The 24,950-nt window shown below is 43.6% G+C and overlaps 1 protein-coding gene across 1 annotated transcript in view; it reads left to right on the top strand.

The window, feature by feature from the left end:
* Positions 1-24,950, top strand: part of SMC6 (structural maintenance of chromosomes 6) — a 69,686-nt gene that overhangs the window by 33,940 nt on the left and 10,796 nt on the right. The window contains exons 18-23 of the mRNA XM_029076171.1: positions 4,614-4,749; positions 6,070-6,150; positions 11,857-12,027; positions 14,050-14,187; positions 14,986-15,131; positions 19,367-19,492. Of these exons, the coding sequence (XP_028932004.1) occupies positions 4,614-4,749; positions 6,070-6,150; positions 11,857-12,027; positions 14,050-14,187; positions 14,986-15,131; positions 19,367-19,492 (798 nt within the window). The remainder of the gene's footprint in view (positions 1-4,613; positions 4,750-6,069; positions 6,151-11,856; positions 12,028-14,049; positions 14,188-14,985; positions 15,132-19,366; positions 19,493-24,950) is intronic.

The following is a 24,950-nucleotide window of genomic DNA, read 5'->3' as shown; positions in this document are numbered from 1 at the left end:
TTCAGGTCATCTGTTCTTGGCTTCCCGCCGACATCACGAATTTAACTTGTCCAGAAAAGAACTTATCTTCCAACCAAACCCCATCCTCCTCTAGACTTTCCTATCGCTGAAGACAACACCGCCACTCTCCCTGCTTCACAAGCCCGTCCCTTGATATTATCCTCGACTCGCCTCCTTCTTTCGGCCCGCACATTCAATCTGTCCACAAATCCTGTCTGTTCTACTTTCACAAAGTGTCTAGAATCCATCCTTTCCTGTCCATTCGAACTAATCCCACACTGATCCAAGCACTTAAAAACTACCGTGTTTACTACATCAGCCTCCTTATTCCCTGCCTCCTGTCTCTCCCTGCCTCAGTCCTTACTTTATTCTGCTGCCTGGATCATTTTTTTGAAAAACCATTTCTCAAGTGGTTGTCCGTCGACCACCAGGTCAAAAAAAAAAAAAAAAAGCTCCTTACTACATAAATTAAAACACTCAACCAGACCTCGCCCTCCTTCCTTATCTCACTGATTTTGTATTACAGCTCAGCCTACATACTTTGCTTGTAGCAACCTACATACTGTACCTTGATCTCATCTATCCCACCATCCCCAACCCCTTGACCCCAGCTTTCCTCTGGACTGGCACTTCCTCCCCCTTCGATCAATCAGTGTTAGTTATGGAGCACTTATGTGTGCAGAGCACTGCACTAAATGCTCGGGAGAGTACAACAGAGTTGACAGACATGGTCTCTGCTCATAACAAGCTTACAATCTAGAGGGGAGACAGACATTTAGTTGCCATTGTTTTTACGAGATATTCTTCCCCTTGACTCTATTTATTGCCATTGTTCTTGTCTGTCCTTCTCCCCGATTACACTGTAAGCCCGTCAAACAGCAGGGACTGTCTCTATCTGTTGCCGACTTGTTCATCCCAAGCGCTTAGTACAGTGCTCTGCACATAGTAAGCGCTCAATAAATACTATTGAATGAATGAATGAATAATAGGTATATACATAAGTGCTGTGGGATTGAGGGTGGGGAGAATACCAAATGCTGAAAGTATACAGATCCAAGTTCATGGACCAGGCCAAAGGGAGGGGGAATAGGGCCAAAGAGGCCTTAATCAGGAAAGGCCTCTTGAAATGTATGTATGTAGAGAAGCAGCGTGGCTCAGTGGAAAGTGCACGGGCTTTGGAGTCGGGACTCATGAGTTCGAATCTCAGCTCTGCCACTTGTCAGCTGTGTGACTGTGGGCAAGTCACTTAACTTCTCTGTGCCTCAGTTCCCTCATCTGTAAAATGGGGATTAAGACTGTGAGCCCCACGTGGGACAACCTGATTCCCCTGTGTCTACCCCAGCGCTTAGAACAGTGCTCGGCACATAGTAAGCGCTTAACAAATACCAATATTATATTATTATTATGTGACCTTAATAAGGCCTTGAAGGTGGCACCAGATTGCCTCCGTGGACCAAGAAGGAGTCCAGACTAGAGGGAGGACAAGAGAAAGGGGTTGGTAATGACAGAGACGAGATCAGGGTGCAGGGAGCAAGCTGCCACTGGAAGAGCAGACTGGGCTGTAGTATGAAATCAGTGAAGGAAGGTAAGAGAGGGCAAGCAGATTCAGTCCTTTAAAGCCGATGGAAAGGAGTTTCTGTTTAATGCGGAAGATCTTTAGTCGCAGGGCAGATGTAAGTTTGGTATGGGCAGGGAATGTGTCTGCTAGTTCTGTTTATTGTACTCTCCCAAGTGCTTAGTACTTACGTTCTGCACATAGTAAGCACTCGGTATATACCACTCAGTCAGTCGTATTTATTGAGTGCTGTGTGCAGAGTACTGTTCTAAGTGCTTGGGAGAGTACAAAATAATATAACACATTCCCTGCCCATATTGAGTTTACAGACACAGAAATATAAATAACAAATATATACCTAAGTGATTGGATTAACTTGGTGGCACTTTCGATGGAGAGAAAAGGGTGGATTTGTAGTTATGTTTTGTAGGTAGAACTGACAGGATTTAGTGACGGTGCGAATATGTGGATTGAATGACAGGAGTCGAGGATAACACCAAGGTTATGGGCTTGTGCGACAGGAAGGATGGCAGTGCTGTGTATTTCTCAGGGGAAGGGATGGGTTTGGGTGGGAAGATAAGGGGTTCTGTTTGGGACACGTTAGGTTCAAGGTGATGACAGGACATCCAAGTAGGGATGTCTTGAAGGCAGGAGGAAAGGGAGACTGCAGAGAGGGAGAGAGATCTGGGATGGAAATGTAGATTTAGGAACTGCCCGCATTAGAGGTGGTAGTTGAAGTCATGAGAGCGAATGAGTTGTCCAAGGGAGTGGATGTAGATGGTGAATAGAAGGGAACCCAGAACTGAACCCTGAGGGACACCCTCAGGGGCAGAAGAGGAGCCTGTAAAAGAGACTGAGTGGCCAGAGAGATAGGAGGGAAACCAGGAGAGGACACTGTCAGTGAAACCGAGGTTGGGTAATGTTTTCAAGAGAAGGGGCTGGTCCACAGTCTTGAAGGCATTTGAGAGGTCGAGGAGGACTAGGAAGGAAAGACTATTGGATTTGGCAAGAAGGAGATCACTGGTGACCTTTGAGAGATTGGTTTCTGTGGAGCAAAGGGGGCAGAAGCCATATTGGAGCGGATTGTTTCATTGATGTGGACTGAATTGTGTTTTTTTTTTTAAAAAAAAGATCCTGGCAGTAGATTGAAGTATTTACTGAAGGGGTGAGAGAATGGTGGCAGGGAGGTCAGTGTGGAGGTTAGATGCATATATGTCATATACATGTCATACATGTCCTTATGCTGTACTGTTTCCCATAATTGTAATTCATTTTATTGTCCGTCTCCCCCTGTAAACTATAAACACCCTGTGGGCAGGGATCACATCTATCATATCGATTCTATTGTGCTTTCTTAGGTGCTTAGTACAGTGCTCTGCACAGTTAAGTGTTCAGTAAGTATCACTGATTGATCCTTGACTCTACAGAACATTTTAAAACTCATGTTGACCTACTGCTGTTATTAACCTATACCAAAAATTAAATACCTTACTAGTTCTGGATCTATTTACAATTTGAACTGTGACAAGAATTAACGTTCACACATCTTTATCCCAAACTTCTTTAGAGGGTCACTTTTATTCGATTAAGTGTAGGTTTTTATATTGCTTTAGTCTGTTGTACTCTCATAGGCATTTAGTACAATGCTTTGTACAGATGTGTGTTTAGTAAATCCTTTTGCATTTACAGCATGTATAGCATATATTTGTATGCACACATGGTGCATATTAGAAGGAAACTCTCAAGGGCTTTCCTCTTTAATTTTTACAGTATCAATTCCAGTTTTTTTGTATCATGCATGTTTTTCTTCTATTTCTTTTCTTCTTCATTGAAAACAATTCGTACACATTTGATCAAAAGTCGTCTGAAGGCAGGGACTGTTTTCCTTCTGGTGTATTACCCCAAGTGCTTAGTATTGAGCTCCCCACAAGAAGATGTTCAGAAAGTGGAAAGAGCAAAGGCCTAGGAGTATGAAGACCTGGATTCCTAACTGGCCCACCACTTGCCTGATTTGTGACCTTGGACAAGTCACTAAACTTTTGTGTGCCTCAGTTTCTTCATCTTCAATACCTTTTCTCTCTCCTACTTAGACTATGGGTCCCATGTGGGACTCTCTTTTGCACTGTCTTTCCCCAGCTCCGAAACCAAGCCAGTAGCAGCAGTCTTTAGTTGCTGGAAAAGCTGGAGGGAGAAAAGGACAGTGGAACTGCTGCAAAGGACAAATTCTTCCTGCTCCTGCTCCCTGCTTCCTTGTGTCAATCAGTCGTATTTATTGAGCACTTCCAGTGTACAGAGCACTGTACTTGTACTAAGCACTTGGGAGGGTACAATATAACAATAAACAGACGCATTCTCTGACCGCAACGAGCTTACGGTCCAGAGCGGGAGACGGGCGTTAATATAAATATATTAGAGATATGTACATAAGGACTCCGGCCTTTGGGAGCATCAGAGGTGCAGCATTCCCTGCCACTGCTACTACTGCTACTACTACTACTAATAATAATAATGGTATTTGTTAAGCGCTTACTCTGTGCAAAGCACTGTCTGCATTGTCCAAACTATCGTCTTCGTATTGCCCTCACACAGGGAAAATGGCATTGGAGCCACCCTCCGCCAGTTCCCATTTCAGGGGCTCAGTGACTAGATGGCCATTTTTTTTGCAAGGTCTTGTGCCTGAAATTTAAAATAAAATTGAAATTCAAACCTGATTTTACCCTGCTGACAAAAGGAATCATTAAAACTCTATCACTTGGTACGGTACCTTGCACTCATTTGGTATTCATGTACTACTATCGATTGATAAATAATACGGTGCAGTGCAGCCATTCAAATTTATTGAGTGTTCACTGGGGGCAGAGCACTACTAAGTGCCCAGGAGAGTACACACGATGAAGTAAGTAGTCAAATTCCTTGTCCACGAAAAGTAAGTGATCAATAAATACTATTAATTGGTTGATAAATACCCACAAATTGCATGGTTCTTTTTCAACCCAGAAAACACGTATCCTACTCATAATGTATGAAGCATATTTCAGGTCTGATTTTTACTTTTAAGTCACTTGGAGAAGGACGTTGCAAATAAAATGGCTGAACTGTTAACCTTTCAACAACGTATGCATTCCATCGAAAATGATATCAAACAAAATGAAGATCATCTTCGTAACTTCTCTCAGCATTTAAGAGATCTGAAGGTAACAGTGAATCAGTAAACTTTTAACCTGATTTTTAATTGCTTTTTCAGACTTTCACTTGTTCTCTTCTATTTAACCTTATGAATATGCTTTTGCTGTTCACATTTGCACCATATTAGGTGACTTAGAGATGAGCCAAATGATAAACAAAGATTTTAATGAATTAGAGGAAGTAAAACCAGAGCCTTTCTTCTAGAACAACTTTTTTTTGATGTCTTTACTTATCTCATTAACTTCTTTAAGTCCAAATGGATTTCCTAAGCATTCTTACTTCCTCCTCCTCCAAGTGGAAAGAGCATGGGCCTGACAGAGGACCCGGGTTCTAATTCTGGCTCTGCCAGTTGCCTACTAAGGGACTTTGAGCAAGACACTTCTGTGTTTCAGTTTTCTCATCTCTAAAATGGGGATTCAGAACCTGTCCTCCCACTTTCCCCATGTGGGACAAGGACTGAGTCCAACTTGATTAATTTGTATCCACCCCCAGAGCTTAGAACAATGCTTGATTTACAGTAAGTGCTTAACAAATACTATAATTATGAATTATTATTATTATTAACAGTGTAGTCTAGCAAAAAGAGTACAGGCCTGGAGTCAGAAGATCTGGGTTCTGATCCCAGCTCTGTCAGTCACTTGCTTCTTATCTGACCTTGGGCAAATCACTACTCTGTTCTTTAGTTTCTTCATCTCTAAGGTGGGGATTTGATAGATGGTCTCACTCCTACTTTAATGGTGAATCCCATTTGGGAGAAGGATTTGTGTCCAACCTAATTGCCCTATATCTACCACAACAATTAGTATAATACTTGATACATAATAAGCACTTAGCATTATAATTATAGATTAATGAGAAGGATAAGTAGCTGACCCATTTCTGGAAATGGTCAGTTGATTTTAGAACTTCATCCTTTCAGGCCCTACCAAATATACTTGTGTGACAGATCTTTGAATGACAGTTGAATTTTTTCAGTGAACTGAGCCAGATTGAGAAATTGAGACTTCCCGGAATGACACAAGAGGAACAGAGAGAGGGAGGCAAGTAGAGAAGAGGTGAGGGACAGAGACAAGCACAGTAGTGGAGGCGGAGGGAAGGAGGAAGAGACTGACTTAGAGACTATCGGGAAAGGGGAAAGAAGCGGAAAGGGACACTAGTGAGGAAGGAGGAAGTGAAGGGGAAAGGGAGAAGATAGATAAAGATGAACATAGTCTAATGTAGATTGGGCATTCTGACAGAGGCTTAACAGGTTGTCAATGTTTCTTTAAGCCGTTCTTGATTGTGTTATTTTTGGTTCTTTTCTATTCAGTTCTGCTCTTTTTTTCCAGATTAAAAGATGCACAGTTGATGCAGAAATAAAAGACCTTGAAAATGTGGAAGAACTCCAGTCAGTAGATATCTCGACCCTGGTAAGGATGATCAATGTTGATTTAGAATTTAAATATTTGTAAGAACTATTCCCCCTCTCAGGGTCACACCTGGAGAGTTTCCAGTTCTCTACCAGTCTTGACTACACAAGGGATAGTCAAAGCAGAGGCATATCCATTCCATTCCCACCTTGGGCAGTGGTTAGCGAGTGGAAGGCAATCCGCTGCACGTCAAAACTCACCTGTGCTGGGCAGCAGCGGCACGGGAGAGAGTCGAGGGTGGAGACTCAGGTTTACTGCGTGGAAGGAGGCAATGGTAAACCGCTTCCATATTTTTCCCAAGAAAACCCTATGGATATACTACCCAGAACGATTGCAGATGGATGTGAGCGTTCTGGGAGAGATGTGTCCGTGGCGTCGCTATGGGTCGGCCACAACTCGACAGCATAAGACAGCAACAAGAAGTATTAAATTCCATCTTTTGCTAATTAGTAAATCTAAAGAAATCTGATTAATTACCCTATGTCTAAATGAGGCTGAAACAACTGAAATGTGGTTTGACTTTGCAGTAGGGTCTGAATTTATTTTCAGTTCTGATTCTTTGTCTCATGGAACTGGAATATTTTTAACAGAAGGAGCCATCTGTGGTAATGTTCAGATTCAGCCTATAAATTTATTATTTCAGTTTTTACCATTCATTGATTAATTCATTGTGATCTTTTAGTACAGTTAAGTTTTAAAACAAAACATTGAAAATTTGATCCTCTCTGTGTCATCCGGGATAATTTCAAAACCAAGACTTGTTGTCCTTCTACAGTTATTCTCAATTGTATCCTTTCCTTTGTCATCCTCTATTGTGAACTTGTATTCATACATAGTCACCCATATTCAGTGTCACCAACTCTTATCATTCTATCTTCACTGCATTGCTAAAGTCAAGATTAGGAGTCAGAAGGACCTGGGTTCTAATGCCAACTCTGCCACTTGTCTGCTGTGTGGCCTTGGGCAGTCTCTTCACTTCTCTGTGCCTCAGTTACCTCATCTGTAAAATGGAGATGAAGACTGTGAGCTCCATGTGAGACAGGGATTTTGTCCAACTCGATTTGCTTGTTTCTACCTCCACGCTTAGTAAAGTGCCTGGCATATAACTTAACTATCAAATAAATTTACAAACAAATAAAAAACTAACACTTAACAAGTACCACAATTATCATTAGTACTATTTTTCTATTAATAATAATAAAAAGAAGAAAAACTGTCCTTTTCTCTCCATCCGAACTGCTGCTACGCTGATTCATTCAAACACTTATCCTGTCCCGCCTTGACTACTGCATCTGCTTCCTTGCTGACCTCCCTGCCTCCTGTCTCGCCCCACCCCATCCCATACTTCACTGTGCTCCCCATATCATTTTCTAAACATCCATTCTGTCTACATCTCCTCACTCCTGAAGAAGCTCTAGCGCTTGCTCATCCACCTCAGCGTCAAACAGAAACTCCATCATCTTACCATCAGCCTTTAAAGCACCCGATCACCCCTTCCCCTTCTACGTTATCTCACTGATCTCTTACTTCAGTCCAGCCTGTACATTTTGCTTCTCTAGCGGTAGCTTGTTCACTGTCCCCTGATCATGGGTCTATTGCCACTGACCACTTTCCCACATCAGTCCTCTGGCCTGGAACTCCTTCTCCCTCCGTATACACCAGACCACCTCTCACCTCCTCTTCAAACCTTATTAAGGTCACATCTCCAAGAGGCCTTTCCCGATTAAGCCCTCTTTTCCTTTACGCCTTCTCCCTTCTGTGTTATCTGTACACTTAGATCTCACCCCTTTGGGACCTTGGTATTCTCCCTGTCTTCAATGCCAAGGCATTTTTGTACATATCTGTAATTTATTTAGGTATATTGATGTTTGTCTTCTCCTCTAGACTGTAAGCTCATGAGCAGGAAATGTGTCTGTCAGCTCTGCTGTATTATACTGCCCCAAACACTTAATACAGTGCGTTACACAAAGTAAGCAGTCTTTCCCCTAATGACGTTGCCGTGTACTTTTATCGATAAAACTGAAACCATCAGGGGTGATCGCCTTAAAATCTCCCCGGTTCCTTTCCAGCCCCTCCCTCCTCCTGTCCCTTAATCTCCTCTCCCGCTTTTCCCAGCGGCCTCTGAAAAGGAGACCTCCTGCCTCCTCACAAAATATACTCCCTCCACCTGCACCTCTGACTCCCATACCTTTGCACCTCATCGAGACACTTGTCCCCTCCTTGATCATAATCATCAATTGTTTACTTTCCAATGGCTCCTACCCCATTGCTTTCAAACATGCTCCTGTATTCCCTACCCCCCCACAAAAATACCTCCCTTGACCCCACAACTCCCTCCAGTTATCACTCCATCTCCCTCTTTCCATTCCTTTCTAAATTTCTCCAGCGAAATGTCAACACCCCCTGCCTCTAGTGCTTGTACAGATCTCTCCTGGATCCCCTCCAATCTGGTTTCAGCCCACTTCACTCCATGGAAGTTGCCGTCCTTGAGGTTATCACTGACCTCAGTCGTGCCAAACCCAGCAGTTTCTGCTCCATCCTAATCTTCCTTCGCCCCTCAGCTGCCTTTGACACTGTGGACCACCCCCTTCTCCTTAAACATTCTTTAACCTTGGGCATCACTGACATTGTCCTCCTATTCTCCTATCTCTCTGGCCACCCCTTTACGGTCTTTTTGCAGGCTGCTCCTCCGCCTCCCATGCTCCAACTGGGAATATCCCTCGAGGCTCAGGTCTAAGTCCCCGTCTAATTCTTCATCTACACTCACTCCCTTGAGAGACTCATTCATTCCAAGGGGCTTTTTGGGAGTTTTTTGTTTTTTATATTTGTTAAGCGCTTACTATGTGCGAAGCGCTGTTCTGAGTGCTGGGTTAGATGCAAAGTAATCAGGTTGTCCCACATGGGGCTCACAGTCTTAATCCCCATTTTAGAGATGAGATAACTGAGGCACAGAGAAGTGAAGTGGCTCGCCCAGAGACACTGCTGGTAAGTGGCGGACCTGGGATTAGAACCCACAACCTCTGACTCCCAAGCCCGTGCTCTTGCCACTAAGCCGCGCTGTTTCAATTACCAGAATAGTGTAGTGGCTAGACCACGGGCCTGGGAGTCATAAGGTCATGGGTTCTAATCCTGTTCCTCCACTTGTCTGCTGTGTGGCCTTGGGCAAGTCACTTCGCTTCTCCAGACCTCAGTTATCTCATCTGTAAAATGGGGATTAAAACTGTGAGCCCTGTGCAGGACAGGGACTGTGTGCAACCTGATTTTCTTATGTAGTAAGCGCTTAACAAATACCATCATGACTATTATTATTATTACCATCTCTAGGCTGATGATTCCCAAATCTTTCCCTTCAATCCCAACCTCTCTCCTCTGCAGACTCATACTTCCTCCAGCTTTCAGCACATCTCTTCTTGGATGTCCCACCGAAACCTCAGATTTAACATGACCAAAACAAAACTTCTCATCTTCCCACTCAGATCCTATCCTCTCCTTACTTTCTCATAACTGTAGACGGCACCACCATCTCCTCTCTTTCTCATAAGCCTGAACCCTTGGCATTATCCTCGCCTCACCTCTCTTATTCACCCCAAGTATTCAATTTGTCACCAGAACTTGTCAGTTCTACCTTCACAACATTGCTAAAGTCCACCCTTGCCTCTGCGTCCAAACTGCGATTATGCTGAGCCAAGCATTCACCCTGTGTTCTACGTAGACTACTGCATCAGCCTCCTCGCTGACCTCCCTGCCTCCTATCTCCACTCTATACTTCATTCTGCTGCCCAAATAATTTTTTCTGAAAAAACCTTTCAGTCCATGTCTCCCCACTCCTCACGGGACCCCAGTGGTTGCCCGACCACCTCCTTGTCAAACGAAAGCTCCTTACTATTGGCTTAAAAGCATTCAGTCAGCCCTCCCCCTCCTACCTTTCCTCACTGCTTTCCTACTACAACCCAGCCCCCACACTGCACTCCTCTAATGCTAACCTACTCAGAGAAGCAGCGTGGCTCAGTGGAAAGAGCCCGGGCTTGGGAGTCAGAGGTCGTGGGTTCTAATCCCGGCTCCGCCACTTGTCAGCTGGGTGACTTTGGGCAAGTCACTTCACTTCTCTGGACCTCAGTTCCCTCATCTGTCAAATGGGGATGAAGACTGTGAGCCCCATGAGGGACAACCTGATCACCTTGTATCCCCCCAGCGCTTAGAACAGTGCTTTGCACAGAGGCAGCGCTTAACAAATACCAACATTATTATTACCTCATCTTCAAAAATGGGGATTAAAAAATGTGTGCGCCACATGGGACAGTCTTATTATCCTGTATCTACCCCAGTGCTTAGAACAGTGATCTGCACATAGTAAGTGCTTAACAAATATCATCATTATTAATTATTATTATTACTCACTTTACATCAGTCTTTTCTGTCTTGCTGTCAGCCCCCTGTCCTTGTCTGCCCTCTGGCCCGGAACTCCCTTCCCCTTCATCTCTGAGAGATCACCACTCTCCCCATTTTGAAAGTCTTTCTAAAATTATATTTCCTCCAGGAAGCTTTCCCCGGCTAACCTCTCATCTCCCTTAACCGTATTTTCCATCCCTCTGCATCGCCTATGCGCTTGGGTCTGTAACCAGCAAGCATTTTGGTACTCACCCCATCCCAGCACCCACAGGACTTACGTGGAGTATTTTTTCCTGCTTCCCCTATCTAATTCTTTTAATGTCAGTCTTCCCCACTAGATTGTAAGGCCTTAGAGGGACAGGGATCATCATGTACTGAACTTACGACAGCAGTCAATTTTAAACAGTTACAGATTAGTGACATTTTTGTGTAAGTTGTGCTGCATAACAAATATGCAGTACCTTAGATGAAATTAAATGTCTTTCACAGTTTGAATAGTATATCCTAGACTATAGTAGAGAAGCAGCGTGGCTCAGTGGAAAGAGCCCTGGCTTGGGAGTCAGAGGTCATGAGTTCGAATCCCGGCTCTGCCACTTGTCAGCTGTGTGACTGTGGGCAAGTCACTTAACTTCTCTGTGCCTCAGTTACCTCATCTGTAAAATGGGGATTAACTGTGAGCCTCACGTGGGACAACCTCATCACCCCGTATCTCCCCCAGCGCTTAGAACAGTGCTCGGCACATAGTAAGCGCTTAACAAATACCAACAGTATTATTATTATTATTAGTATAGGATATACTATTGCATAGTATATCGATTAGACTGTAAGCCCTTCAAAGGGCAGGGACTGTCTCTATCTGTTACCGATTGGTACATTCCAAGCGCTTAGTACAGTGCTCTGCACATAGTAAGCGCTCAATAAATACTATTGAATGAATGAATGAATATCCGTTATGTTTAGTACAGACTTCCATTGGTAGTTTTTGACTTTCACGACATGTCTTCTAGAACTTGGCTCAGTGAGACCAAAACTACAGAGACTCTAGCCTTCTTTTATCCCATGTGCCTTTTGCCCCAGCAGCAGTGGCGTGGCCACCTCTGAGGACTTTGTCAGGCCAAATTCTTGCGGTTCATGAGGAAAAGCCCAAATACCGTTTTGATATTGAAAGGTAGCATTATCTCACATGCTTCCACAGCTGTCTAGTCATTTGCCCTTCTCTTTTGTATGGAACTGCATACTGCATTTCATCTCTTAAGAATCCTTGCCCTTGCTGCAAATCAAAATTTATTCAATTGCAGTGCATTTAAATTTCAACAGGAGGAGGAAGCTCAAGAAAACAGGACGAAAATGGCACAAGTTAAGCAAAATATGCAGCAACGAAAATGCAAAATGGAGGACTTAAAAAAACAGAAAATGGAAGCTGAACTCAAGTGTGAAGAAATTAAAAGGAAAATACATCTAGTATCAGAAACAGCAGAACCATTAAAGGTATAGATGGTGATTTGCCTTCATTTTATCTTTTTGTTAAGTAGCCAAAAGGAATTTGATTCTCAATAGTATTTATTGAGCGTTTACTATGTGCAGAGCACTGTACTAAGTGCTTGGAATGAACAAGTCGGCAACAGAGAGAGACAGTCCCTGCCGTTTGACGGGCTTACGGTCTAATCGGGGGAGACAGACAGACAAGAACAATGGCAATAAATAGAGTCAAGGGGAAGAACATCTCGTAAAAACAATGGCAACAGAGCTTGTATACTCAGGAAATTTTTCTCATGCTTCCTGCTATCCCTGATTCTTCACCTGATACCGTCATATAAATATCCAAAAAAAATGTACCACAGATTTTAATCACATTTTCCTCCTTAGTATGGTCTTCTGGGTAGGGTATGGAGGTGAGGGTGAGAGGGAATGACAAAGAAAGAGGTCCTCTCTCCCAATATTCTCGTGGAACCAGATTTTAGTGGACTGAATCAAGCCTTCCATTTGCAGTGCTCCTCCCTGGAGGTTTTCTTATTTTTTGATTTCAGAACGGGATCAATGGTATCGCCTCTGCCATGCCGACAGGTTATCAGTAGAAAGATGATTACGATACAGGTCATTTTTAAGATAAACTGTATGGCAAATGAAACCGATCCCTAAAATGGGCTGCAGAACCCCAAAACCATGTATATAGGCAAGCTTTCAATTAAGTCCTTGCTATAGGCATGGCGATTTCGAGAGGACCGTAAGGAAAAATTTGGGCAAGAGATGAACAGTCACTCTCTGCTACATTTTTGCTGTGCAACGTATAGAATCCCAAATCCCTGGCAGGGCGTTTGATCTCTGCCTCGTCTCCTACATGAAAGCCTGATGGGTGTTCCTTTTAAAATGTGAGCTTGGGAGACCGGGGGTTTAGGGATTTCAGTTGGATACCAAGAGAATATGACTCTGCAGAATCCTTCAGGGCTACCCATTTCACCCTCTGCATTCTTAACTGGTGTTTGAGCACTTTGTTCGGTGAAGCTGGGCACACTGAAGCAGCAGAGGCTGGGGGAGCTTCATTTTCAACTCAACCCCTCCTACCTCACCTCACTGGTCTCCTACCACAGTCCTGCCCGCCCACTTCACTCCTCTAGCTCCAGCTGCTCACTGTGCCCTGGTCTCATCTTGCTTGCCACTGAACCCGTTCCCAAATCCTCCCTCTGGCCTGGAACTCCCTCCCCCTCCATGTACTTCAGAACACCACTCTCCCCAGCCTTCAAAGTCTTATTGAGGTTGTGTCTCCTCCGAGAGGCCTTCCCCAACGAAGTCCTCTTTTTCCCAACTCCGTCTCCCTTCTGTGTTTTTCTTTGCACTTGGATCTGAACCATTTGGATGTTGGGAATCAACACCAGCCTCAGCCCCACAGCATTTATGTGCATGTCTATAATTTATTTATAGCAATGTCTGCCTCCCCCTCTAGATGGTAAGCTCACTGTGGGCAGCAGGGAACATGTCTACCCGCTCTCCAAAGTGCTTAGTACAGTGTTCTGCACAGAGTAAGCACTCAATAAATACAGGTGATTTCCTCATCTGTAAAATGGGGAATAAGACTGTGAGCCCCATGTGGGTTAGGGACTGTAGCCAACCTGATTAGCTTGTATCTACCTCAGTGCGTAGTACAGTGCCTGGCACATAGTAAAAGTGCTTTACAAGTACCATAAAAAGGTGGAAAAAAAGACAAGGTGAGGACAGTGTTGGGCAGGAAGATAAGGATTAAAAAAAAAAAAAATACTCAACAGAAGAATGAGACTAGAGAGTTCTTTGCTGCTTGGGGCAAGAAATAAATGCTGTCCTCTTACTTGTCTTAGTTTCCTCACTATTTGGGCCCCAACTAGAATCGAGGAACATTTGGGAGAAAATGATGCTCACCTCCAAGTAAATGATTTTATTTTGTTCTGAGTCTTCTCGCTCTAGAGGGTTTGCCTACAATACCGAAAAAATTGCTATGCTCTTTGCTCTGTTCTTAACTGCTGTTTTGATTTTCAACAGGAAGACCTCAGCCAAGCTGATTCAGAAGTGGATAACCAGAAACGTTACAGGGATCATTATAATGAGAAATGGAAAGAGCATATGGCGTCCCTTAAAAGAAAGGAAGAAGATCTGGCTGCAAAAGAGAAAGAACTAGAGGTTTACCTTAGTTATTTTCACGCTTGGTGTGGATATTCAGTTTCATAGTCTTTTTTAGCCAGGATTTTATCCCCAAATATAGAATTTCCCTATCTAGAAGTAATGAATTGCTTCAGTCTGCTTCATATCTCAGAGTCTTGTTGGCAGCCTTAATCTGCATCATTGTTGGGAGCCAGGGGCATCCAACAGCACTAGCAAGAAGCAGGACAGGGATCCAGATTTGTAGCAGAGATGCATTCTCTTTCCATCCCTCCCTCTCTGCTCCCCTCCCTCTCTTTCTCCTCCTTCCTCTAGCCATCCCTTGAAATAATAATAATTATTATTACGGTATTTGTTAAGTATTGACTATGTGCCAAGCACTGTTCTAAGCACTGGGGTAGATACAAGGTAATCAGGTTGGACACAGTCCCCGTGCCACATGGGTCTCACAGTCTTAATGCCCATTTTGCAGATGAGGTAACTGAGTCACAGAGAAGTTAAGTGATTTGCCCAAGCTTGGCCATGGTCAGGAGGAGCGGAGGGTGAAGGATGGAGAATGCGTGAATGCTGTTTCTGATCCCAGATCAAGAACCTCCAAGGGTTGGCCATCCACTTCTGCATTAGAACAGCCTTTAAAACAATCAGCTCACCCCCTTTTACCTCACCTCACTGATGATCTACTGCAGGCCAGATGCACCATTCTCTCCTCCAGCGCCAGCTTGCTCACTGTGGCCCAATCTTGTCCGAGTATATTGTGTTGACTTAAATAGCGAATGAGTTTACAAACGTATTTTTAATCAACTGATATCATTATTTTAGGTAAAGATTTCCCAGGCCAAGCAAATCTGTAGTGAACGAAAAGAAGTCAACAGAACTGCCAGAAGTATTGATATGGAAATCATTCGCTTACGAGAAAAAATAAATTCAGAAAGTAATCGCCAAGGAAATAGAGAAGAAATATTAAAGTATGTGACCTTTACCTTTTTTTTTAGCCTATCTCCAAACAAAGGAATGTCTATTCTAGTAAAAGTATTTAATGAGCAACAACTGGGTAAAATGCACTGAACTCAGTGCTGGGAACATACAAAAGAAAGAACTGTCATAAGGATATGTTAAAAATTTTCTAAAATAGAATCCTACTTCCCTTAGATTCATTTTTCTTTGTACAGTATTACTTGCATTCAGTAATTTCTGTAATGAACTTTTTTCTTGATCCCCCCACAAAGTAATTAGTGATGTATTGAAATAATGACTTGAAATAAATGCAAACAGAAGTTGCCACCAGAATAGGGTCCTGTCACATTTGCTAGGAAAAGTCTCAACGACACCTCCTGACTCTCCGCTCCTACCTGCCTTTCAGTGCCATCACTCAAATTTTATTTTTTTTTAACACAGTATTCTCCCATCTCAGCTGAGGGAAGTGGTGGGGAGAGACAGAGAGACACTGTGCTCTGTTCAGCTGAGAATCCAATGCAGGTGCCAAAAGGAAAGAAGGAGAGAGAGGACAAGATTTTGCCTAGCTAATAGCTCCTCAACTTCAGTGAGGAAGAGGAGCAAGTGAAGCTTTCCGTTCTGCCTCTCTGTGATGGTGACCTATTGAGCTCTGCCTCCTAAAGAGCAGGACTTGGGCTGAACTGTGTCTGGAATGCAGCCTCCCATCTCCTGGCTGCTGCTTCTCCCCCTGCCATCCCACTCCTCCTTAGCCCCTCCACTCCTTTCAGGTGTCTGGTTCAGAGGCCAGGCTGCCTCTGCATCTCTTCCTGGATAAGGAACTGGGAAGATATTTTGTCTCTTCCCTGTCATTCCCTCTAGCCCCTGGTGCTGCCAAGAGCTCCCTTTTTCTTTGTCCAGAAGCTCAGAAAGTGCTTAAGTTCCTATTCCTACCACCTAATCCAGTGAGGAGGAGAGACAGCATTAGAGGAGCAAAGAAACGGGAGGAATCAAGGATTTAAGAGAGACTACTTGGACTCTTAAAGGAGCCTGTGGGTAGCTGGAGAAGGTGGAATGAATAGGTGTATGAGGGAAATTGAGAGTCAGTGAGAGACCATAGGTTGGTAGGTATGACACCAAATTGAAGCCCTTTCTGATTTTGAGACTAATTCATTATGCCTCATTACACAGTACTATATTTGTATCTTGATGTTATCCTTACTTTGAAGTCTGCTCCACAAAAGCTGTTTCTTCCCTCTTTTCCATTAACTTTTCCTATAACAGAAGCCCCAATTTTTCCACTGATCTGTTCAGTACTAAGTGCTCTGACAAACCCCCTTTTGGTGAAAGGCAGCTTGGTTTCATACTCCAGATAGTCAATGTCACATTGGAAGCTTTCTATATGATATGCTTTCCATAGCATCCGATTTCCTTTGAGTGTCTAAATGGATAGAAAGGATTGGACAGATACTAATACACTGTGAGTAGGCAGGGCTCATAGATATTTTCTACTCTGGCCACAGTGACTATTCATTCAGTCGCATTTATTGAGCACCTACTGTAAGCAAAGCACTGTACTAAGCTCTTGGGAGAGTACAGTATTATAACACACAGACACATTCCTGTCCAAAATGAGCTCTCAGTCTAGAGGGGGAGATAGACATTAAAATAAACAAATAAATTAGAGATATATACATAACTGCTGTGGGCCCGTATATCTCCTAAACTATCAAATAGTCCTCCTTATTCATCCCAGTAGACTTTATAAACTCAAATCGGAACATTTGTTTAAGTTTGGTCTGAGGCTATTATCATTAGTATTTTTTCCTTGGCAACTAGTTGAACAAATAATTAATCAATGCTATCGTAATCAGGCCCTGAGTTTACCGAATCAGATTTAGGATATTGCAAGTCATGTACTGCTGGCTTAATTACTCTCATCTGATTAAATGTCTCCTAGAACGTTTCCGGGACCGGGGAGCGGGAGCTATCCACAGGATGCAATGGATGCTAATTCCATTTATAGTAGGAATTGTGGTCTTTCAAGGATTGTTATAAATGTAGTTCCTGTCTTACATTTTGCAAGTATGCAGTTCACTACATACTAAAATGTGATGTCTTTTCTCATTTCAGACATTTAAAAAACACACACACACATGCACACATGCTCTCTTCTGTTGTCACATTTGTCCACATTATTAACAGTGATTTTTAAGGACCATCAAGTTTTTGTTCCTTGAATCCCAGGCTTTGTGAAATAATCCATGAAAAGATGCAGGCCTGTTTTTTCATGCTTTGTCCCTTCCCCTATCCCTCGCATCCCCATATTAATTTCTCCTCTGAGGCCAAGGCTCTCTCTGTAGGGCAATACAAATTGGCACAACCTCTCCAGACCTCTCATAATTCCTCTCTGCATGTGTCCAGAAGATCTAATTGATCCTGGACCCCACACGCCCCAGGGTGCAGCCTTATCTTAGTACTTAACAGAAACAATAGCCTTTTTGGAAAGTGCAGACTTTAATAATATCTGGTGGCAGGAAAAGAATGACAGAGCAGTTTTTGGAAGCCTCTCATACAAGGTGATTAAAGCCTTTCTGCGTCCCAGGTTTTTTCTGAACCAATTACGTTGGCCCGGAAGAATAAAATTGAGCTGTTGTTACCTGCATTTGACGCTCTCAAAGAATCAAGATTGGGAAGCAGAGGGACCAAAGTGATCGAGCATGGTCTCTGTGTGACCTTGGGAAAGTCACTTAAGTTTGCTGTGCCTCCGTTACCTCATCTGTAAAATGGGGATTAAAACTGTGAGCCCCATGTGGGACATGGACTGTGTCCAAACTGATTATCTTGTATCTACCCCAGTGCATAGACCATGCCTGGTACTTAGTACTTAACAGATGCCATTTAAAAATTAAAACAAAACAAAACAAAAAGTCACTACACCAGTCGACTAATCCATTCCATGGAGGAGCATGCCTCCATCAATTAATTAATGGTATTTATTTTGCATTGCTATGTGCAGAGCACTGTACTAAGTGCTTGGGAGAGTACAGAACAACGGAATTAGCTGACACGTTCCCTGCCCAGGGTGAGTTACAGTCTAGAGTGGCCTCTGCTACAAACCACTTACAATCACTCTTCCTAACAATCATGAAATTCTGCAACTTGAAGAGAACCATAAGACTTTGCCAAGCACTGTACCAAACCAACTCCAAACTGAAACATTTCCAACCATGACCTCTCCACCAACTCTCGCAATCTGTCAGGGGTATTTATAGAGCACTTAATGTACACAGAGCACTGTGAGAAGTGCTTGAAAAAATAATCAGTTGTATATATTGAGCATTTAGTGTGTGCAGGACACTGTATTAAGCGCTTGGGACAGTGCCACACAGCAATATAACAGACATTTCCTGCCCACAGTGAGCTTACACTCCACAGGGGAAGTTACAGTCTAGATGAAATACAATATTGGTAGATATGATCCCTGCCTACAATGAGCTTGCAGTCTACATGGAAGACATTAAAGGAAATTATAGATAAGGTAAATAGTAAAGTATAAGAATATTTATAGAAGGGCTGAGGGACTGGAGAGAGTATCAAAGTGCTTGTGGGGTGCATAGTCAAGATATCCACAGAAAACGTAACTAGCTAGCTCTCCCTCTTTATCTGACAGTCTCCCCACCTTCGAAGCTTGTTGAAGGCACATCGCCAAAAGGCCTTCCCTGACTAAGTCCTCTTTTCCTCTTCTCCCACTCCCTTCTGTGTCTCCCTGACTCGCTCCCTTTATTAATCACCCCTTCCCAGCCCTGCAGCACTTATGTACATATCTGTCGATTTATTTATTGATATTAATGTCTGTCTCCCCCTCTAGGTGGTAAGCTCATTGTGGGCAGGAAAGGAAGTGTGTCTGTTATATTGTACTATCCCCAGCACTTAGTACAGTGCTCTGCACACAGTAAGCGCTCACTAAGTACCATTGACTGACTGATAATAATAAGGTGCATTGTTTGTGGACCGAAGATGGATAAGCATACTCTACGGGTTTGACATCAAATATGTCAAGGGTGCAGTTTACTGAAAGAGATTACTTCAAGACGTTGAACATTATTGGGTTAAACTAATGATATGGTACCAGAATTTGAAAAATCCAAAATCCCGTCTGTTTTTAACAAATCAACATCACGAATACTTTTAATGTTTCTTCCTAAGTTTCAGTTTCACATCCACCATTTCTTGCCATTTACTCTTTTATTCTCTCTTCACAAATTAGGCAGTACAGAGATGCAAAAAACACATACCAGGACATAGAGGGTAAAGTCAAGAATTTGAAAAGGTTTATTAAACTGTTGGATGAAATCATGACTCAGAGATACAAAACATATCAACAGTTTAGAAGGTGAGTTTCCTAAAGTCTTCACAGATCTCTTCAGTATCATTTCTGGTTCCAAAAAAGTCCAAACTTTGGTAAAGGTCTTTGAAAATTGATGTGGCATTATGCTACTTGTGGGGTCCCAAAACCCAGTATCTGTATTTTATTCAGTTTTTGTTTTGGTTTTTTACCTTTTTTTGCCTTAATGCTATCTAAATTTTTCTTCACTATCTTCTGTAAAACCTTGGTGTGTCTAGTCAATGCCATTCTCCTGTTAAACTTAGTGCTATTAGGTTGATAATCCATAGACCTCATCATCTTTCTCAGTCCCTTTGCCGCCTTTAGAGTTATGCAAAAGCTGAGAATTATTATTCTGGCACCAGTTTTGAGGATATAGGTCTGTCTTGGTTCTCCTCTACTTCTCTACCTTGTTTTGGTTTGCCTCCTTTCCTCTTCTTAGTCTATAACGAGGATCATCTCTGGAGACTCCTTTGTACTTCTCCAGATCTTTATTTTTTACGTATACACTCCTTGGGATCCCTTCATTAGCCCACTTCACTGTCGTGGCCAGTAGCTCCAGTCTTTCCAGAACTAACATAGCTTCAATTTTTTTGACTTCCATTTGATATGTGCGAGATTCTAATAACACTAAATGCACTCTCAGTGACACTGGCGTTTTCCGAACACTTCGACTAGGTCTGTCTGCTTTTGCCTCCATAGATCCCTCTAGACTATAAGCTCATCATGGACAGGAAACCTGTCAGCCAACTCTGTTATACCGAACTCTCCCTAGTGCTTAGTACAGTACTCTGCATATAGTAAATGCTCAGTAAATACCATTCATTGAGATACCTGTTAGCGTGTGAGCCCTCCGAGGGACAGGGACCATGTCTATTTCCCACTTAACGTATTCCTTCCTAGTGCTTAGTACAGTACTTAGTAAGTACTTAGTACTTAGTGCATACAGTAAGCAGAACTCATTCATTGAGCACTGACTGAGGGAAATACAAATCACTGAACACTTGAGAAAGTTCAGCAGAAGCACAAGCCTTGTAGCCTGTCCGGGTTAATGGAAAGGCAGGCATGACAAAATTTGCAATCATTTAGGAGGGGGGAAGGCTTTAAATGTGGGGAATCTGGGATTTGGTGGGAAGGGAGTTCCAGGCTATAGAGGGGACGACCTGCACAAAGGACTAGAAGCAGACAAGACGAGAGTGGGATTCAGTTAGGATGAGGACTTGGGATGAGAAAAGAGCAAGAGCAGGAGAGTATCAAGTCGAGGCTCTGCTCTTAAAGTTCTGTGGTCCCTCATAGGAGGTCAGAGCATAGTATCTGGAGCTGCGCTGAATAGTTGCTGCTTCTATAGTAAGCGCTCAATAAATCCCATTGATTGAATGCCACTTGCTTCGGACTCTGTTTTAAGAGCCACCAGAGCACTTAAGTTACCACAGCCCCCGATGTACTTTGTGTGTCTGATCTGACTATCTTGTATCTGTCCCAGTGCTTGGTACATTGCTTGGCACATCTCTTCTTTTCTCTTCAAATGCCGTCGAGTCGTTCCCAACCCATAGCGACTCCATAGACACACCCTCTTCAGAACATCCCATCTTCTGTCGTAAAGTTTTTCAGGTACGTGTATCCATAGAGTTTTCACGGTAAAGATACAGAAGTGGTTTACCGTTGCCTTCTCCTGCCCCATGGAAACCTGAGTTTCCGCCGTTATCATCGATGAACGTTTTGGTCACTTGATCATTCGCCTCTGACTCTTTCCCATGCCGCTGCTGCCCAGCACTGGTGAATCGACTTTGACACTTTGGCTTAGCCCTTTCCATTACAGGTAGCCCTAGGTGGCATAGCTCTAACTAAGCTTCCTCAGTGTATGCAAACTCTCCTGCCACAGTAAGGCATCAATTCACAGGAAAGACTTGGCACGTAGAAGACATTTAAAGAGTATTCTTGTTACTTAAGTAGTCTGAAAGCTCCTCCTCTAGACCGTAAGCTTCTCCTAGGCAGGGATCGCATCTGCCAACCCTGTTATATTGTACTTTCCCAAGTGCTGAGTACAGTGCCTGGCATCCAGTCAGCCCTCAATAAATACCATTGATGAATTGACATTTTATATAACTACAATGATGGCATTTAAGTGCTTACTGTATGCCAAGCACTGTACTAAACACTGAGGTAGATGCAAGATAATCACAGCCTTTATCCCACAAGAGGCCCACAATCTAAACAGGCCAGTAGGTATTGAATTGCTTTACAGATGTTGAAACTGAGGTACACAGAAGTGAAGTGACTTGCCCATGGTCACACAGCAGGCAAGTGGCAAAGCCGGGATTAGAGCCTGGGTTTTCTGACTCCAAGGCCCGTGCTTTTAAATACTTTCATGTACTCTTTTATCTCCTCCCCCGCAACTACAATGAATTTGTGTCTCTTCTCCCCGCTCTACTGTAAGTGCCTTCATTCAGTCGTATTTATATTGAGCACTTACTCTGTGCAGAGCACTGTACTAAGCACTTGGGAGAGTACAGCGTGACAGTAAACAGTCACATTCCTTGCCCGCAAGAAAGTGCATACCATAGGTGCTCACTAAATGCTATCAAGTGATTGGTTGATCATTTCTTGATCCATTTTTTCTTCCATTTTGAGAGCCTGTAGTCTAGCAGCACTTGGAGAACCCAGTAAGTCCACCTGTGGTAACCACCTGGCCGTGTCCCATTACATCTCCTCACATTTGTAAGAAAGGGAAGGGAGTACATAGTTTTTCACTGGAACCCAGGTTTTCATTGCCCTGAAGAAGCAGCTTGACCCAGTAGATGGGAGCACAAGCCTGGGAGTCGGAAGGACCTGGGTTCTAATTCTGGCTCTGCTACGTGTCTGCTAAGCAAGTCACATCACTTCTGTGTGCCTCAGTTAACTCACCTGGAAAATGGGGATTAAGACTGAACACCCTGTGGGACAGGGACTGTGTTCAACCTAACAACTTGTACTACCCCAGCGCTTGGCGCACACACACTACCTGGCACATAGTAAGCACTTAACAGATACCATAGAAAAATTTAAAAAAACCAACAAAACTACACGAGTTGAAGGGAAGAATTAGGGATTGTACTTCCCACACCCTTGGTCTATTCTGGTATAACCTCATCCACAAATTGGCGCAGGTAGATTTGTCGTAAAAAGAAATGGTTGTATTCATATACACGCTGTTACACTTCTCAGCCTATCCCTCAGCCTCACTGCTATACTGTCCTGAACTGTTTTTCAACTGTATAATATTTACAGAGTGAAATAGCAGTGATTGGCAAAGGTGTGGAGCATTCTTATGGTGCCGCATTTAGCAGTAATATAAGAACCACCTGGAAGGTAAAGCTTTTAGTTGGGAGCCTCTGTAGTACCGCCTGCCTCGTACTCAGTAGGTGATCACTGCTACCCATTGCTGCTTCTGTGACTTCTAATTCCCACTGGTCACCCTGATGCCGTTTTCCCACCACGTTGAGTTCTTTGGGAACACACCTTGGCATTGTAAAACTCCCTGTACTTGCTTGTAGGGGCTTTAGAAAATTTCAAACTATACAATCTCCAAACTGTAGATTCCCATTTAGACTACCTCATAGATTTTCAGTTTCTAATTCCATGAGAATTGCATGCATTAATTGAATGTTCCTTTGAAGCAACTGTGAACCACATTAATTAAAAGAAATCGTGGAGGGCCAGCAGGATGAAGTAGTAAAAATACAGTGGAGAACTTAAGTTGCACCATTCATGAAATTGTCGCTAATCGTGGTCTAAAAATATCCTCTGTAAAAGCCCATACCAGTTTGTAATCATGCTATTCTTACCTGTCACACATGTCACAGGTAAAGCTTCATGACTGTGATTTTTGGCTGCTGTATACAGCAGACGGAACCCTATTGTCATAGTTTTTGACTTCTCAGCAAGCACTAAAGTGATTTCGGTGACTGCAGTGACAGAACTATTAAAATCATTTTTATTGCTCGGTAGAAAGGAAAGTTCACTGAGGCAGTTTTTAGCTGTGCAAAAGGTGATCGAGAAGATGTTCCACATTCATTCATTCGTATTTATTGAGAGCTTACTGTGTGCAGAGCAGTGTACTAAGCACTTGGAAAGTACAGTACAGCAGCTTGGCTCAGTGGAAAGAGCACGGGCTGGGGAGTCAGAGGTCATGAGTTCAAATCCCAGCTCTGCCGCTTGGCAGCTGTGTGGCTTTGGGCAAGTCACTTAACTTCTCTGTGCCTCAGTTACCTCATCTGTAAAATGGGCATTATGACTGTGAGCCCCACGTGGGACAACCTGATTGCCTTGTATCCTCCCCAGCGCTTAGAAGAATGCATTGCGCACAGTAAGCACTTAACAAATGCCATCATGACCATCGAATAGAAACAATTTCTGCCTGCAGTGGGCTGCATGTTATCCGCGAAAAAATGAATTTTCAGTTAGTCCAGTTACCTTTTATTCTATTATAGGAGTATCCCAGGATATGACTAATATAGTCGTCAAAAAGGTGGCTCTATGATGAATGGTTGAATCCTGGGGTACGTCCTCCAGTAGACTGATGTATAGGTAGTTAGGCTCCTTTCCAGAATTAGCCCCAGCATGATGACCAAGCCCTACACAGTTCGAGTCACATCTCACAGTGGCTAAAGGTCAGGGAGTGCTTGTTGGAGCAGTGCCATCTGTGAGGAAATTTTCCAACCCCGAGGGCGTCTATAATGGTGGTCAGACTCAGCAGGAATCTGAGAAAACAAATGGCAGATGCGGCTGGCAAAGACCGCAGAGGCTGGTGACTCAGCAGAATAGCTCAACATTGGCGCAACGTTGCAGTCGTTTATACTGAGAATGGTTTCTGAGCACAAAACTCTCTTGGGCTGAGTTGCATCCCTGCCTGCCTGCCTGCTTCCTTGTCCAACTTCATGCTCTAGCGGGAACCCGGTCGGCAGGGAATAGAGAGCGCGGGTGGTGCTGTGTAAGCAACTGTCACTGTAATCGATTCTCGGCGGAACTTCTCGGTCCTTTAATCTCCCTGTCTAAAACCCCACAGCAGGGATGGGTAAGGCGTGATGAGGGCCAGCGGAGGATACTGCCGGAACCCGCCCACAGGCAGAGCCGGAATGCCAGGCGCTAGTCGTCACCCGGGGTCCCGTCACCTGGCCTCGGGACCGTTCATTCTTTCTATCGTATTTATTGCGCACTTGATTGAAGGCAGCATGGTTGGACCAGTTTCCTGCCCTTCCACCTCCCACCCTGGTGGCAGGCAGCACAGCTCACTGTTGGCTTATAGACTGGGAACAGGGGAAACCCTAGGCAGAGCCGGGTGTGGAAAGAGCTGAGGTAGCTGCCTGGAGCTGGGAGGGAAACTGCTCAAAATAAGGAAGAGCGGGAATGGAGCAGTGTGAGAGGGGAGGAGAGGGTGGGGAGGGAGTTGATTTCCTGGCAGTGGTTGGATATAACAGTACGGACAGGC

Source organism: Ornithorhynchus anatinus, chromosome 1 (genome assembly GCF_004115215.2).
Source record: "Ornithorhynchus anatinus isolate Pmale09 chromosome 1, mOrnAna1.pri.v4, whole genome shotgun sequence".
Taxonomy (NCBI): Eukaryota; Metazoa; Chordata; class Mammalia; order Monotremata; family Ornithorhynchidae; genus Ornithorhynchus; species Ornithorhynchus anatinus.
This window is presented reverse-complemented; position numbering and strand designations above follow the sequence as displayed.